General features: G+C 32.2%; 1 protein-coding gene across 3 annotated transcripts in view; it reads right to left on the bottom strand.

Annotated features, from left to right (window-relative positions):
* Window positions 1-16,353, bottom strand: part of AGPS (alkylglycerone phosphate synthase) — a 141,764-nt gene that overhangs the window by 29,874 nt on the left and 95,537 nt on the right. For all 3 annotated transcript variants that reach the window (XM_063093734.1, XM_063093742.1, XM_063093752.1), the window contains exons 14-17: window positions 15,955-16,067; window positions 10,952-11,021; window positions 8,640-8,701; window positions 4,668-4,757 (exon numbers count right to left, since the gene is read on the bottom strand). In XM_063093734.1, the coding sequence (XP_062949804.1) occupies window positions 4,668-4,757; window positions 8,640-8,701; window positions 10,952-11,021; window positions 15,955-16,067 (335 nt within the window). The remainder of the gene's footprint in view (window positions 1-4,667; window positions 4,758-8,639; window positions 8,702-10,951; window positions 11,022-15,954; window positions 16,068-16,353) is intronic.

Raw genomic sequence — 16,353 nt, 5'->3', positions numbered from 1 at the left:
CCATTTTAAACTAAGAGGGTGCTATCATTAGAAATAATCAAATTCAAATAAAATTTGAAGGATACATGAATGAAATGCATTTACAGCAATTAATAAAACATACATGACTCATAAGGGTCATTAATATCAATAACCAGAAAATTTAAATATTAATAGAGCATTGCTACCTTCCAACAAATCCAGGATCTATATAACACATAGTTCAGTTTTCAGTAGATAAGCAGACTACTGAAGTTACAACAAAGCCTGATGGGCCTAATTTATCAGTATCTCAAAGACAAAGTCTATATAATGAAAAATACCTTTGATTTGGGTCCATTTTACAAAATGAGTCAGCTCTAACACCTTTTAAATTTCTATCATTTAAGACATTTAAATACTAACCTCTCCCAAAATCAGCTGGATAAGTAATACTGTGGTTGTCAACGTCACTACATTATTTTTTAATTTCTAAAAATTTTTTGTGTTCTGTACTTTTTGGAGTACTTTACTTGTGTTAGACTCACTGACTAACAATTCCTTCCCATATAACTTCTCAGGATATTTCTGGTTGAAATTTCTACTCCAATGGACAAAATACCTTTTAACTGACAAAAATGAAGTAACTGAATTCAACAAATGCACCGTACACATGAATTATTTTTAAATAATTTTGTAATAGATTTTTTATTTTAAAAAAAAGGTTTAAAAAATACATCTCACACATTCAACATGGAATAATCTCCTTGGCCACTATTACGCAGCTCAAATCAAACTAAACTAAAATCAAACTCTAGCTAAATGTTAGCTTAATCAAGTATGAACCATAAGAACTATATTTAAAACTCTTATTTACCAAAGCCATTCAAATAACTAGACTTCACCCATTCTAAACTGGTTTTATAAGATGATCTCAGAAACTGAGCATATAAGCTTTTATTAAAAAATTATTATTAAAAAATAGCTACTGAACAAATATGACATAGTCAGTCTAAATACACTAATTCTATCTATCTATAATACATAATGAAGATTCTTAGGCCTTATGAATATCTTCCACAGAACCAAGATTTAAGTGTTATTACCTTGTGCCCTAAGGTAGAATATTTTACTTCCTAGTCATTTTCAATAAGTAGCAGTTTACCACCATGATGTCTTCATAATGGAGGGAAAGAGGCTGTCAAGAAATGTTGAATACAGAGTTGGGCAGACCGAGGAAGTAGGGAGGGTAAAATCAGTTAAACTGCCACTTGACAAAACAAAGGAATACAAATTTCTCACTTATGAGTGAGGACATGCAGTATTTCTCTTTCTGTGCCTGGCTTATTTCACTTAAAATAATTTTCCCTAAATTCATCCACGTTGCTGCAAATGGCAGAATTTCATTCTTTTTTATGGCAGAGCAGTATTCCATCAAGTATATATACCACATTTTCCTTACCCAGTTGTATACTGATGGACATTTAGGTTGGTTCCAACTCTTGGCTACTGTAAATAGAGCTGCAGTAAACATGGAAGTGCAGGTATCACTTCAACATGATGATTTCCATTCCTTTGATTTCATGATGATTTCCTGAAATTGCTGAATCATATGGCAGTTCTATTTGTAGTTGTTTGAGGAAACTCCATACTATTTTCTGTAATGGCTGCAGAAATTTATAGTCCCATCAACAGTGTAGGAGGGTTCTCCTTTTTCCACATCCTGGTCAGCATTTGTTATTCTGTCTTTTTGATAATAGGCATTCTAAGTGGGGTGAGATGATATCTCAACGTGGTTTTATAATCCACATTTCCCCAATGCTGAGTGATGTTGAGCCATTTGTATATCCTCCTTTGAGAAATGTCTATTTAGCTACTTTGCTCATATTGCATGTCCTCACTCACAAGTGTTGGGGGGAGGGAAGGAGGGAGGGAGGGAGGAAAGAAGGAAGAATCAAAAATACATTGAAATTTCAAAAAAAAAAAAAAAGAAATTTCAAAAAAAAAGAGAACAGAACTGTGGTTATTAGAGGTGGGAAAGGGGGAAATGGGGAATGGGGGACAGGGTGTTGAGAAATTAGTTAAGGGTCACAAAGATTGATTACGTTTTGTAAACATGAGTATACTAATTATCCTGATTTGATCACCACATTTTGTACACATGTATTGATATTCAATTCTGTACCCTACAAATATATATATTCAATGTCTCAATAAAAAAAATTTCTCAACTGCGCAATAGATTCTATTTTTTTTAATGTTTCAAACTTTAATAATAAAAAATGGCTTTTGAATTATCATGCCTGATTTGTTTTCAGGATTATAATAAAAGAGGCCTGACAGACTAGAATTTCAAGAGAAGAATCAGTATCAATTTGGATTGATAATTATAAATAAATACAGATTTTTTAAATTAAATTTTAAGGACTATAAAAGGTTCATTTTAAAGATGCCCCCCAATTTAAAAAAAAAAGTAACATTCTTACACCTTCATGTGGAAATGTTTTCTCCAAAGTCAATCACTAATCCACCGTTAGCTTTACCAAGTTATAAGCTTTTATTATATAGAACAGCCCTCTATTTTCCTTTCCTTCAGATATCTCAAATGCTCAACCAATAATCTCTAAAATCTACTTTTTTAGCTTTTACAGTCTCTGATTCTATACCCAATGCACTTGTTCTATAACACATTCATACACACACTTGACTTGGTACTTTCTGCAATGCTTGTTACACCCTAATAACAGTCTCTCCCACACAGAAGCAGAAAAGATCCTATTACAAGGAGATCATTTTAATTGGAATGAACAGTGAAGGTATAAGAAAGATACTTTTCCTCAGATCTCATGTTAGAATTATATTTTCTTATCCTGCAAAAGCACAATGCAGCAAATTAGAAAAGATATCTCTCCCAATGGGAGCAATAAGTAGAACTAAGAAACACAAGATAGTAGTAGAGAAGTACAAGATGAGACCATGTAAAAGATAAAGAAGAAAAAAAAACACAAAAAAGATAGCAGTTTAAATAATACAAAAATAATTCTAGTCTTGCAAAACAAATATATGCAAATTATCAAGTCATGTCAAAATATCAAGAGGAACAAGTAGGCTTAACAACCGGATGCCTTCATGAGGACTTGCCACTGAGAGGAAAAAAATATCTAAATTTTCCTTACTAATACTAGTATGTATTGTCTAGCTCAACCATAATGTAATTACATCACAATAATACTACAGCATTTATATAGCTCTTAAGAGCTTAAAAGTTTTTTTATATGCCTTATTTCATTCTTACTTAGTCCTATGAGGAGACTACTAACCACAAGAGAGTATTACCACTACTCTATTAATGATAAAATTGTTAGAGCTTAAAGAGATTAAATTGCTTAAAAACAGTAGAACAGCACCTTTATTCTTCAGACAAATTCAGTCTTACAATACAAAATTTTTTAAGTAGGCAGAAAGTTGCCATGGTAACATGGCTGTCAGGCAGGGTCTGGTAGAAATAAGCCCAGGTCTGCTTCCCAGGCTGAGATTAAGAAATTCCAGGTAAATCAGAGGAACGAGCATTATAAACAGAAATACATAGAAAATGCTGTTGTGCTGAAGCATAATTTGTTTCAGAAGTCCAGCATCAGGTGAAGTTAATAATAGAGATATTACATTAGTTCCAAAATTACCTAACCTTTAACATTTTTATACTGTAAGTTGTTTCTGTAATATATAGTGGAGATGTGTTCTTGAAAACCACACATACATACAAAGAGAAAAAAAAGTGAGGCAGTTATACAAAAAAGTTTTAAAAGTGCTACATTACTACTGTATCATTTATTTTAAGGTTCCCCTTGTGGTTTCATACTTTGTTCCAATTTCCATTTATTCTCCATTCCAATTAGTTCCTTAAATTTTTACAGAAGTCAAAGGTTCAACTCAATCTTCATACATTTAATCTCCCGGTTTACACAGAAAACGAATACCAAAAGATTGAACACAAAGTGCACCTTCTCAAGAAAGCCTCCTTTTGGGCTGCTGTTCTTCAACAAAGAGGACAAGATCATCAGTTAATCATGCAATGTCCAATATGGAAGACACCAGCCACATGTGGCATTTTAAATTAATTAAAAAATTAAACAAATTTTAAAATTCACTTCCAGAGTTACACTAGCCACATTTCAATCACTCAATAGCCACATGTGGCTTGTGGCTACCATAATGAACAGCGCAGACACAGAATATTTTCATTATTGAAGAATGATCTATTAAAAAGCACTCAGTTATTTGTCACTTGAATCCTCTTCTCTCATTCCTTTATTCTACTCCCATTCATTTCATCAACAACTAAAATGTTTAGTGTTGTTTTTTCTCTGAAGAGCCATGTTGACTATGTGTATAATTTTTAGTTTCTTGACTATCTATGTAATTCATACTTCCAGTGAATGGAGGAGTCCTTCTCTTTCTCCAGGAACTCTAGGCTCTTCACTAACATGCTGTCCAGACAGAATGGAAGGCTCACTCACAGAAGAGTGTCCTATTCCTAATGGGCTCAAGACTGCAGTAAGATCCTGTGGCACAATCCTAACAAGGTGGTAAGTAAAGTTTAGGAAAGCTTGCCAAGAAAGCTTTTCCTCAGCTGGCAAATCATATTTCCCTACATATTAAAAAAACTGTTTTTCAGAATAAGGAGTATAAGAACAATTTTAAAAACTTACCGGCATGTAGAAAGAGGAGCAAACTGAACACCCTTCTCTTTGCATTCCCTGGTTATTCTTTCTTTTACATTTCTACAGAGATCTACAACCCTAGAAAAGATCATTGAACACGATATTAAGTTTTCAAATGAAAATTACACAAATCCTAATAAATGCTGATTTATCTGGCATCCTTCAAGTCTGAAATTCTCTTAACTAAAAGCTTTCAGTTACTCCTTCAAGAATGAGCAAGAACCTTGATCATCTGATTTGAGCCCTCCACTGATAATTTCAAAGGGACCAAAGTCTTTTCTTGCTTTTGCCATTGGAAATACATAAGTCAGAAGAACATATTCAAGTCTCCTGAATGCAGTTTCCTACACTTAGCAAAGCCCAATTTCAAAATAAATTTAATTACAAAATTTTAAGAGCTTTAAAAAAAGCTATAAAGAGCAAGTTAATAATAATTCAATCCTGTGTTATATGAATATCAATCTTTATCCATGTTAAGATGTGTTCCTTAATTTAAAAACAATTCAATTAATAATGATGATATATCAAATGCTCAACAACCTATTCTCAAGCTGAAATCCAATTTGACAGACTTATTGGATATGAACTATGTGTAAAGTGCTATTGTGCTATGTTAGACTGGACAGTAATAATCCTTAAAGGGGAAAGGAGATTGACAACATTTAACAACATTAATCTATTTTTTAATTCAACTACTTTTGAATGTGAGCTATAACATATTGTTATAATTACACATTTTGTTTCATCTGGAAAATAAAACTTTTAAGGTATATATAAACCATTTTATTCTCCAATAAATATTCTAGTTCTGTGTTTTAAACCTGGGTCTGTTTAGCATCAAGAGAATTGAAAAGACTCCAAAAAAACTCAAAAAGCTGGCCTACCTCTAGTCTCAAGACTGATTCGACTGTGTGAGAACCAATTTGATAAAATTGGTATAATACGTATTTATTTTGAAAATCTAACCTATAAAACACTTTAGACATAAATAAAATCTACTAAGCTTTAATATTTACAGGGATTAATGAATTTACAAACTCTTAAAAGTAACAAGTTCTTTATCTTGGCTCTAGAAAATGAAATTTAAGTGCTACAGCTACATAGCCTAAAAAAGTTAAGAATACAATTCATCTGCTTTTATAGTCCTTTGCAAATTAAACTATTGGGTGAATCATATTTCCATTTAAATGCATTTAAATGTATCCAATCATCACAAATGCAACTGAAAACATAGACATGTTAAAAGTTGCTTATATCTAAACCCTCACTGGTAGCTGAATATGAAGAGATTATGGAAGAAAGAACAGGACCAAATGATTATAACCCCCAATGCAAAACTTTCTATAAATGATTTGTAAGGGAGGGGGTTCTGAAAGTATTCTCTCACAGAACTTGAGCAAAGGTCAATACGGTCCATTTGGACCAATCATTATATAGGATATAAACATAATTCTTATTTGATCTATCAGCAAATTTAACACTGTTAACTATTTTCTCCTTGAAAAAAACTTCCCTGGGATTTTCTCACATCTCATCACTTGAATTTCTTCCAAATACTGTAGATATTATTCTTCAGTCTCTTTTGCCAGCTTTTGCTTGTATAACTATCCCTTAAATGTTGAGATTCCATGGACTTCTTTCTTAGGCCCTCTTTGTTTCCTTTGTTCCATACTATCTGTAAGTATTTGTATCCACTTCCTTGGTTTTAATCACAAGATTCTTTCTGTTGTCTCCAAAATCTTTAACCTCTTCAACTCTTAAGACACCTATTTTTATAAGCTGTAATTTGACACTATTCCAGAGTTCAATCATAGGACTCTATGTAGAATATTCATTGGGTACCTAACAGGTGTAATCATGGTGCTAGGGCCACAGTGGGATGTGCCACTTGGGGACAGACAAAGACTACTAAAGAACAATAACTCCCTGTGGATTATATACATGAAAAGGCCAATGACCTAATAATGTGTGAGGGTTGAAGACCCTGATCCTATGGGCTACTGCTAAACATGGTCTCTATCTAGCTAAAGATTTGAAAGAAAAAGCAAGTTGCTAAATAAGTAACAAGTACACTTCCATTTATGATATTTATTAAAACTTCAGCTGAAGAAAATGTTTTAAATGAAAAGAAACCAAATATGTAACCGTGCATAATACTGAAATTATCACTGAGTTAATTAAAAAATATGTAAGTATATACAAAGAGTGGATAAGAAAATAAAAATATAGCCCATAGTTAGTTTCCACAGTTGAAAGAATAAAAAGATGGCAATATATTAACTGACGACATGGAAATTCATAACGCTGAAGAGGTAACACTATACTAACCCACTTTCCCCAGTGATATGGACTGAATGTGTCCCTCCAGATATGGACTGAATGTTTGTGTCCCTCCCAATGAATAACATTAATGCCCTTATAAAAAAAAGATGAGAGGGTTTGTTTCTTTCTCTGCCTTTCACCATGTAAGAATACAACAAGAAAATGGCCATCTATAAACCAGAAGAGGGTCTTCACCAAAAACCCAATTATGCTGGCACCCTGATCTCAGACTTCAAGCCTTCAGAACTGTGAGAAATAAATGTTTCTTGTTTAAGAACATTTATGCCACCCAGTCTATGGTATTCTGTATAGCAATCCAAACTGACTAAGACTCCTAGAAAGGAGAAATATTAAAGATTAAAATGGTCTTTAAGACCACTACAAACAGCTGCCAAACTATTTCTGTTCTGAAAAAGTGTCAGAGTTGGTAATTCTTTTCATTTACAAGATTTATTTCCCTTGTTAAAATTTAGCATAAAAAATTGTGAATAAAAGAGTGATATTATAAATTGGGTTAATATCTAACAATGCATAAAATATGAGCACCAATGTGCCAAAACTCATAACACGTAATAGAAGAGTAAATGTAGAAAAGTAAAAAGTTTTCTAGGAAGAAAAAAAGAGGTTGGAAGAGAACAAAATGTTGAGATATGCAATATCTGAGAAGTAAATTCATGGGAATTTGTTATAACCTATATATTTTATTGTAGGTTTTAAATGTTTTATAAATTTTATTTTAAAAAAGTAAAATGTAAGCATACTAAAAGAAAATAAAAATATATTAACGAGGGCCGAGCCCGTGGCGCACTTGGTAGAGTGCTGCGCTGGCAGCGCGGCGACGCTCCCGCCGCAGGTTCGGATCCTATATAGGACTGACCGGTGCACTCACTGGCTGAGTGCCGGTCATGAAAAAACGACCAAAAAAAAAAAATTAACGATCTACTTAATAATTTATTTATTATTGAATGAGTTGACAACTCACAAGTCCATTTTTAAGAAAACCATTTCACATTTCCTAATCAGATTTTATCAATTCCCTAACCAATATTTGTGTGTGAGTGTGAGTGGGTGTATGCATTTCCAGTAACAAAACCCTTCTAAAATTTATTTCCATTGATTTTATTTGGGTTATTTCCTATAATATGCTCCAGTACTCGAATTAAGCTTAAATTTAGAAATTGCACTTAATTTCTTACCTTGTATTTCTTTCAGAAATCACTTAAAGGTAAGTTAAGATCTTACTTAATATGCACATACAAATATCAAAAGCTAAATGGCATTACCAAAGAAGGTTAACTGGCTTTATCACTTTGGGAGACTTTTTAGAGAACATTTAAGCATGTTAATCACTTAAGAATTTAATCAAAGCTAAGTAAAACCACACGGTAACATTTAGTGTCCATTAAGATTCTTCAAAATGTAAATTTCAACAATACCTTCATTCTTTGTGTCACAAACTTGCCTCAAACCAAAAAAAGGCTTGACATTCTGTTGAAGACATCAATTTAAATAAAAGTAGGTACCTTGTTTCAATATTCCTTCATAAAATTTTTAGTTTATATATTCATACACAAAGACATTATTTCAGCAACTCATATACCATATTTGAATAATATCAGGGATTTTATTATATTTTACCTGTCCCAAGGAGCAGAAGTCTCAAAAGATTCTCCTAATATATAGTATTCCAAACCTAAGTCCTGTTAAGAAAAATACACAAAAATCAAGAAACTATAATAGACGCAGAAGAATCAATAATATTGTTATTATTTCATGTTCCTTGTTTGCTAGTGTTACATGTTTTTCATTTTATCTCGACTGCTCTTTACTATCTGCCTCATAAGAGCATGGAAAGTTGCCCTGAGAGTGAGCTAGAACCTTCACGAAGACAGGAACCTTGTCTGTCTTGTTCTCCTCTGTATCTTTGGCACCAGGCAGAGTGCCTGACACAGGGGAGGAACTCAAATACTTATCCAGTGAATGGAGTCTCTATCCAGGAACAGTTTATGTACATATAGAGAAAACCACCAGAATAGATTCTTAGTGGCCTAATTAACAAGTTAACTGGTATCAAAAACTGGTCAATCCACTGAGGAGGATGGGTAGGGAAGCGGGGGAGGGTAGAAGAAGAGGAAGATATTCTCCTTGCTTAAAATCAACTTTTCTTTAAAAACAAGTTTAGAAAATACAGTGCCTCTCTTTGAAGTGACAGAATAGACAGAATATCTGAAGGCACCTCTACTATAAAAATATATTATATATAGCATACAAGATATAATACTTACAAGTAACTTATAATGCTTAATTTCTTTACCTAGAGCACGACTATTTTATTACCAAACTGGAAAGAAAGATTCACAAGCCACCACAGAAATGCAAAGATTTGAAAGAAAATTTTATAAGGCAGGAAAATCAATACATGTTAAGTTTTTTATTTCCGATAAAATGAATCACTTCAACCCAACTAGAGTTTGGAGGGAAAAGTCTCCAAATGACTGGTCTAAAATGTGTGTTTTTCTCATATGCATTCATTTATTCAGTAAACATATTTGATGACAATGGTAATAGGCACTGGAAATTTTTCTTAATAATAAAATAAATAATCCTGGGGGAAAAAATCCCTAACTTGCTTTTGACTCAGCTTTAACATGAACTGGAACCTTAAAAATTAAGATATTTACTCCAAATTGTGTCTACACTGTACTTGTTACAGTTATATTTCATTTTCTAGAGTTCTAAATTCAGTATTATGGGAAAATGGTCAACATCCTCAGAAAAATGGCTAGGAAACAAAATTTTATGTTTACTAAAAATGCTTACTATGGTAAGAACCTGGAGTACCAACAGTCTATGGAATCAGATATTATTTATAAGATCTAAAATCATCTATTATCTTTCATGATCTGTACATCTCTTAATCAGAATTTCTAACACACTAGAATAGGCAATGCATATACTTTTCCTTATCAGCATCATGGGATGGGGTGCGGGGGTTGCAGGGAGGGAAGAGGATTATATGCTTCAAATTCACTGCAATTTAAAATATGGATCTTAGCAATGATTAAATTATTTCTAAAATGAGAACACATTAATTCAAGACTTCTCAGAGAAGTAAAAACAAATTGTTTTGAAGGAAATACTCATCAAACATATTCAATTTCCAAGCAAAAAATTAAAAAGTTTAGTATTTGGGGGAGCTAAATACTTAGCAGGATATCTGAAAAAACAAACTTTTAGAATAAGATCATTCAAATTACATAACAGGCAAAATTTTTAAAAAACACACAAAAAAGGAACCCCAGCAATAGCAGAAAACAAATAAGAAACTTGGGTTTGTTACGGCCAAAAGAGAAAACAAAACTAAATAAATAAATGAAGAAATAAAATAGCAGAACAACTTACTATCAGTATAGCAGATTTGAAATTAATATGACTAATGAAGCTTCTCATAAGTAGAAAATCTAGAACTAGAAAAATTTTAGTGCTCAAGTACACTAATTTATTTCTTTAATTCTACTCATATATAGCAATCATCACCAGTGAACCAATATCTACATGGAATCAAATTAAACAATTTTTAAAGACACAGTTAAAGACTTCTATATCTTTAAGACATTATGATCAAGTGAGAAATGTTGCTAAGTGAAACTGCTTGATTCTAACTAAGTAATTTTTCAAATGGCATGCTCAACTTTCAGACAAAGGCTCCATTCTTTTAAAAAGCAGAAAGATATAGTAAATCATCTTTAAGTTCCTCAAAAGCATATACAGGTGGTTTAAATGAGTTTCTGAAGATTCATAGCTAATCTAGGGTTCACGTAAAATAATGTGCTAAATTATAGTAGCTTAAAATTTAAGAAAATAAAACAACTTCATTTACTCAAAGTAAAAGTACTGTTTAACAATTTGAAAAAAAGTATAAATTGACAATGAAATACGATATAACTTACTCGAATGTATGCAATGACATAGGTCAGCAAGTAACCTCTCTGTCCATTATCTTCTCCAGCTGCCAACCCACTGTAATTAAAGAACTGTTAGTATATTTCAAATGAATTATTAAAAATATATAGAACTAACCAAACTGATATGATACCTCAAGATAACTGTTTAGCAGATTAACATATATTACACTTCGTCTCATTTTTATCTTAATCCCATTTATCATAAATATATCAAAGAGCTGTCAAGAAAATAAGCTTGGATAACAAAAATCTGAAAAGTTTTAATAATTCAGTTTAATCATTAATTTCAAGCTTTTATCTACCAAACTATAAAACTGACTCATATGAACTCAACTACTTCTACCCACATTCTCAAGAGTAGAGAGTTAGCCTTGAGAAACAAATTTAAATGAGGCAAGATAATCTTCACAAGCAAACAAGATACTTAAAATATTCTTATTTTATTCACATTATATTCTTATTCTTTATTGTTATAGTCTTATCCAAATATAAAGAAGTGTGATGATTGACTAGGAACAAATGACAATAAGTTTCTTGAATACTTGAGCACATAATATTTGGAGGTAAGCATGATGCTTATTTTATAGAACTCATGATTTAAATGAGAGGTAAAACGTACTTATACAGAAACATTAAGGTTTATAAAGCAACATATAGATAAGTGTAAAACCAATAGATAAGGTCCTACTACTATGAACACTTAAACTATCCTTTTCAAATTGAAAGTAGTTTTTATCCATGGAAATTATATTTGATGATCTAGAATTAATCCCATATAACATATAAATCAGACCAAGACTCTGGTTTGTAAAAGTTACTACTATTTTAAAAGACAATGGACGAATATTGCTTTCCACTATCTTTGGTAGGAGTTTTTAATTCTGATTTTTCCATTATCAAACAGAAATTAAATTTTAACTAATTTTAGTAAACTAAAGGAAGAATCATTTCTCTTATGGCCTCAATTAACACCTCATAATTAAATCCTTTCTTCTCCTGAAGTTTTGCTGGATTTGGTGGTAAACAATATACTGTAGATGAACCCTTGTTCTATACAAATACTATAAGGCAATTTCAGGCTAAAATATATGGGCTAAATTGTATATTTTCTGACCTACTACTGTAGGTGAGTATATACAAACTAGTGTCATCCAGAAGGAGTGACAAAGACTTGAACAGAAGCAGCTCTAGTCAAGAACTACTTGAGGAAGAGACATAATGAAATGAAGGGGATAGTTTGTATTAATAGCATGTTAATGAGCAAAGAAGATAGATCAAGCATCTGAAACAAGACAAAAGACAATTCTGGATTAGATGTGAAGTTGAAGGTAGAGAGCCAAATAAAATTCTAAAATAAAGGGAAAATGAGTCAGAAAACTGCTGTGGCAAGTGCTTGGAGGAAAACAGCTGAGCCCATAGCTCAGGTAGATATGAAATGGAGTGAGACTCTGAGTCCAAGAAAGAAAAAACACCACAGATCGAGGAAATAGTAACAACTGATCCTGGGCCTAGTAGCAGAAGGAAAGGAGAGTGAAGACTGGGAAAGGGTGCAAGACACCTGTGTTGGGAATCTGAGAGGGAGCATGCTAACTATGCTTGCGGTGAGAACTAACAGGAATGAACATTTAGTAGTCTATCACTGTTATATCAGGATGAGACAAAGACCTACTTTCCAGTCCCAGGTCAAGCCATTTTTCTTTGACCCTCTTCCAATATCTGGAGGGGAAATCTGTTCTACACTGGGATCCAGTGAGACAAACCACACAGAAACACCCATTTTCTTATCTAAAGCAGGAAGAAAACTGGATGTCCATCCTAAATTCATAAACCACAAAGGAAAAGAAAAGTCAATCTGGGCTTGCTTTTCTGAATCATAGATTTCCTTGCAAATTTAGGTTTATGGAACTTCTCTTTTTTTTAGCTTTCAGAACTGTCAATCTTCTAGTCAGAATTACCTTAAGATACAATATGTAAATAATAGCAGGCCTTAGAAATTAAATGCTTCTAAATTTCCATTGTTGTAGCTACTCCAATAAACTACACTTAGATTCAAACTGCTTTATGTTAAAGTAGCAACATCCATCCCCTAGTTGCTGCTCCCTCAACAAATTTCAAACTTTGATTCATAAGTTTCTTAAAGAAATTTAAAGCTGTTTCATGAGGAAGGACTGGGAAGATTAATGAAAGAGGAATAAGAGACAATGTTTTTATAAAAAAAAAAGGGCCATCTGGTGAATTTAATCACTCTTATGTTCATTTATATTAAACTTAAGCACACTTTAAAAATAACAATAACTTATTACCTTAAGTTCTATGGTAAATGTCAAAACACCTTTGATGCATGCTGACAGGTAATGTTTATTCTGCTTAGCTCTTAGAGAAGTTAAAATGCATTACTAGCAAACATAAACAACCAATGCATGATAATTCAATATTTGGCTACTATGTTCTGTTGGATCATGTGTTCAAAGGGATCTAACAGTGTTGGGGTGGGGGTGGAAGGCAAGGAGGAAAAATGGCTAAGACAACACATAAAAATGTTCTAAATTGTTGGGAGCCCTTCATTAGAAACAATCAATTTAAAACTAATGAAGCGATGGGAATAGAGGATAAAAGAAACAGAAAATAAAGAATAGATTAATAATGACCTATTCAAAATAAAATATGAGCTACACTAACATATGAAAACTTTAGCAGAAAGAAACTTAGTGGTGCTGTCCTCCATCTTGTTATGCAGAAGGAGAAATGACTGAGGACTGACAGCTGGCAGAGTGGCATCTTAAATAAGAAAAATATCTCTCAATCTTCTGTGATTAGAACAAAAAAATAGTGCCTACAGAAAACTGGGGGGAAACCAGGACTTCTGATAAAAAACCAAAAGAAGATATTTCCAACTATTAAAAAATTAAAATAGCCCTGAGTCATCTACCTAATGACAATCTGGGTTGTTGAAAACAGAAGACTTCTGCATCTAAATGAAAAGAGCCAGTATGAAAATACGTTTAAAAATTAATCATAATGTAACTAAGAAGGTGCGAACAATAATAGCCAAAAAAAAAAATGAAACGCCAATCTGGGCCAAAGTTTTTACCAGTTTACCTTTACTTTAAATTGACATCTCATTTACTATAACCTATTTTTAATGGATGAATTTGATACAAGTTTTGTTTAGAATAAGCAAAATTGCTGGAATTAACCCAATAGCTCTGGGGCCTCTGTACCAGTATCTGAAGAGAGTTGGATACCATATCTTAAACAAGATTCACTCTTATTTTTAAGTTGCAAATGGATGGTGTTATGTGAGAAAATAAAACTGATATTACTGACATTCATGACAGTTGGTGGCTCAAATTAAACAAAACTGACAAAATGGTTCTGACAAATTAATTCCTCTGCGTATATGTGTGTGTGTGTGAGAGTGTGTGTGTGAGAGTGTGTGTGTGAGTGTGTGAGTGTGTGAGTGTGTGAGTGTGTGAGTGTGTGTGTGTGTGTGTGTGTGTGTGTGTGTGTGTGTAGAGGTGGGTGAGGAGGAGGACCGAGGTGAAACTAATCAAATTCAACCCTATATAAAGCAATTCAAATGTAGCAAAATGTCCTCTTCCATATAAGAAACAATTTTTTAAAGTTTCAATCTCTAATATTTAACACATAAAAGAGCAGATACAACAGATTTTAATTTAAATCTCCTTAATTATTTCTGACTAATACGTGTTTTAAGAAAAAAAGTTTTTTAATCAACTAATATATGTACTCCATATAACTTAGAAACTAAAAAAACAGGTACACACAGAGGGCTAAACTTCTTCTGGGAAGGGAAAAATGTACATTTCAAAAATTCAAACACAAATGAATTGACCCGAAATCCAAGTCACTTGGTAACTTGACCAAATTAAATTATTTTTTTATAGCACAATTACATTTAAATAATTTAGCTAAAACACAGTAATTCTCTAAAAGGTACTGTGGGAGGAGAAAAGGTGAGAGATAAAGGAACTTTATCTTTTATTAAAGAAATTAAAATTCCACTTGCCAATTGCAGAATAGGGTAAAAAATAAAAGTGAGAGATTACAACAGTACAAAAAATAAACTAAAAATTAAATCCATGATTATATTTTTTTCCTTTCTAAGAATACAACATACAGTCTAACATTAAGTTCAGACGATTCTATGTGAAAGTGGGGCACGTGAAGTCACATAGCTCCAGAGTGTTTTCTTAAAAAACAGCACAAAAAAAAAAAAAAAGAGAAGGAATGAAAAATATTTACAAAGAACTCAGGTTAAGCATAATATGTATGACATATTTTAATTCCTGAAATAAAAAAAGTAGAGACTGGAATCTAGAAAATTGTTTATGTTGTACTTAAAAAGGAAAGGAAAAAATGTGGTCCTGATAAATGGCATTTTCACAATAGTTTTCATTGATCAGTCTTGTAATCCATCAAGCAGACAGACAGAAACCACCCTGTCATTATTCAGTTGGTTATGGATGTGAAATGTTTTCTGTTTCTTTATACCAGAACAAAACAATAAGTGACAGGGGGCGGAGTATAGACAATTTATCAAATACCTTTGATTAAACACAATTTCCTTTAAAAACACACTAATAGCATGCTTTATACATATACTGTGATCACTAAAGAGTAAAATGACAACGGATATTTTACTATTTTTCTCTAGCACAACAAATAAATATCACAAAATTGTCATTAATGTAAAAATCTAAGAAAAAGACTATAAAATATTTAATATACACATAATTACACAAGTAAGAGCAACATATCAATCTAACTTCCTATAAATTTTGGAAGTAAACCAAGACAATATTTTAAATTTACTATCATAAATTACCATAAATCTAAGTTTAAATTAATAACTGCTTGGAGATATGCAATCTTAGAGACTTTAATGATTGGTACACTAATAATTGCATGGAAATATTAGAATTTTAGCTTAACTTTCTCTTGGCATTATAAACATAAAGCCATACCCAAATTTTGCAGCAATGTCATACACTTGTTTTTCATGCTGAAGAACCTTCTCACGGTCCCCCTCAAATAGCAATGTGGCTACACTTAGCTGATTTGGATCAAATCCTTTAAACTACAATAAAAACAAAATTTTATTATCACAGACAAGTCTTATCCTACAAAACAGCAAATCAAAATACATTTTGCTCTTTCTGATCTGGGCTCAAATACACCAACTTCTTAAAAATTGAGCTTTGGAACTTTACATGTCAATCAACAAGAATGCTTAAATGTACCTATTCAGGTCATTATAATATAACAAAGCTATGCAGCATAGAAAAAGACAATTTATTTCAAAGCATGCCACAGTGTTAATCATGATGACATACTGGTATGTATACACAACAAATAACTTAGAA

The sequence above is a fragment of the Cynocephalus volans genome, chromosome 1 (genome assembly GCF_027409185.1).
Source record: "Cynocephalus volans isolate mCynVol1 chromosome 1, mCynVol1.pri, whole genome shotgun sequence".
Taxonomy (NCBI): Eukaryota; Metazoa; Chordata; class Mammalia; order Dermoptera; family Cynocephalidae; genus Cynocephalus; species Cynocephalus volans.
Note: the sequence above shows the minus strand (reverse complement) of the source record. Positions and strands in the feature narration are given on the sequence as shown.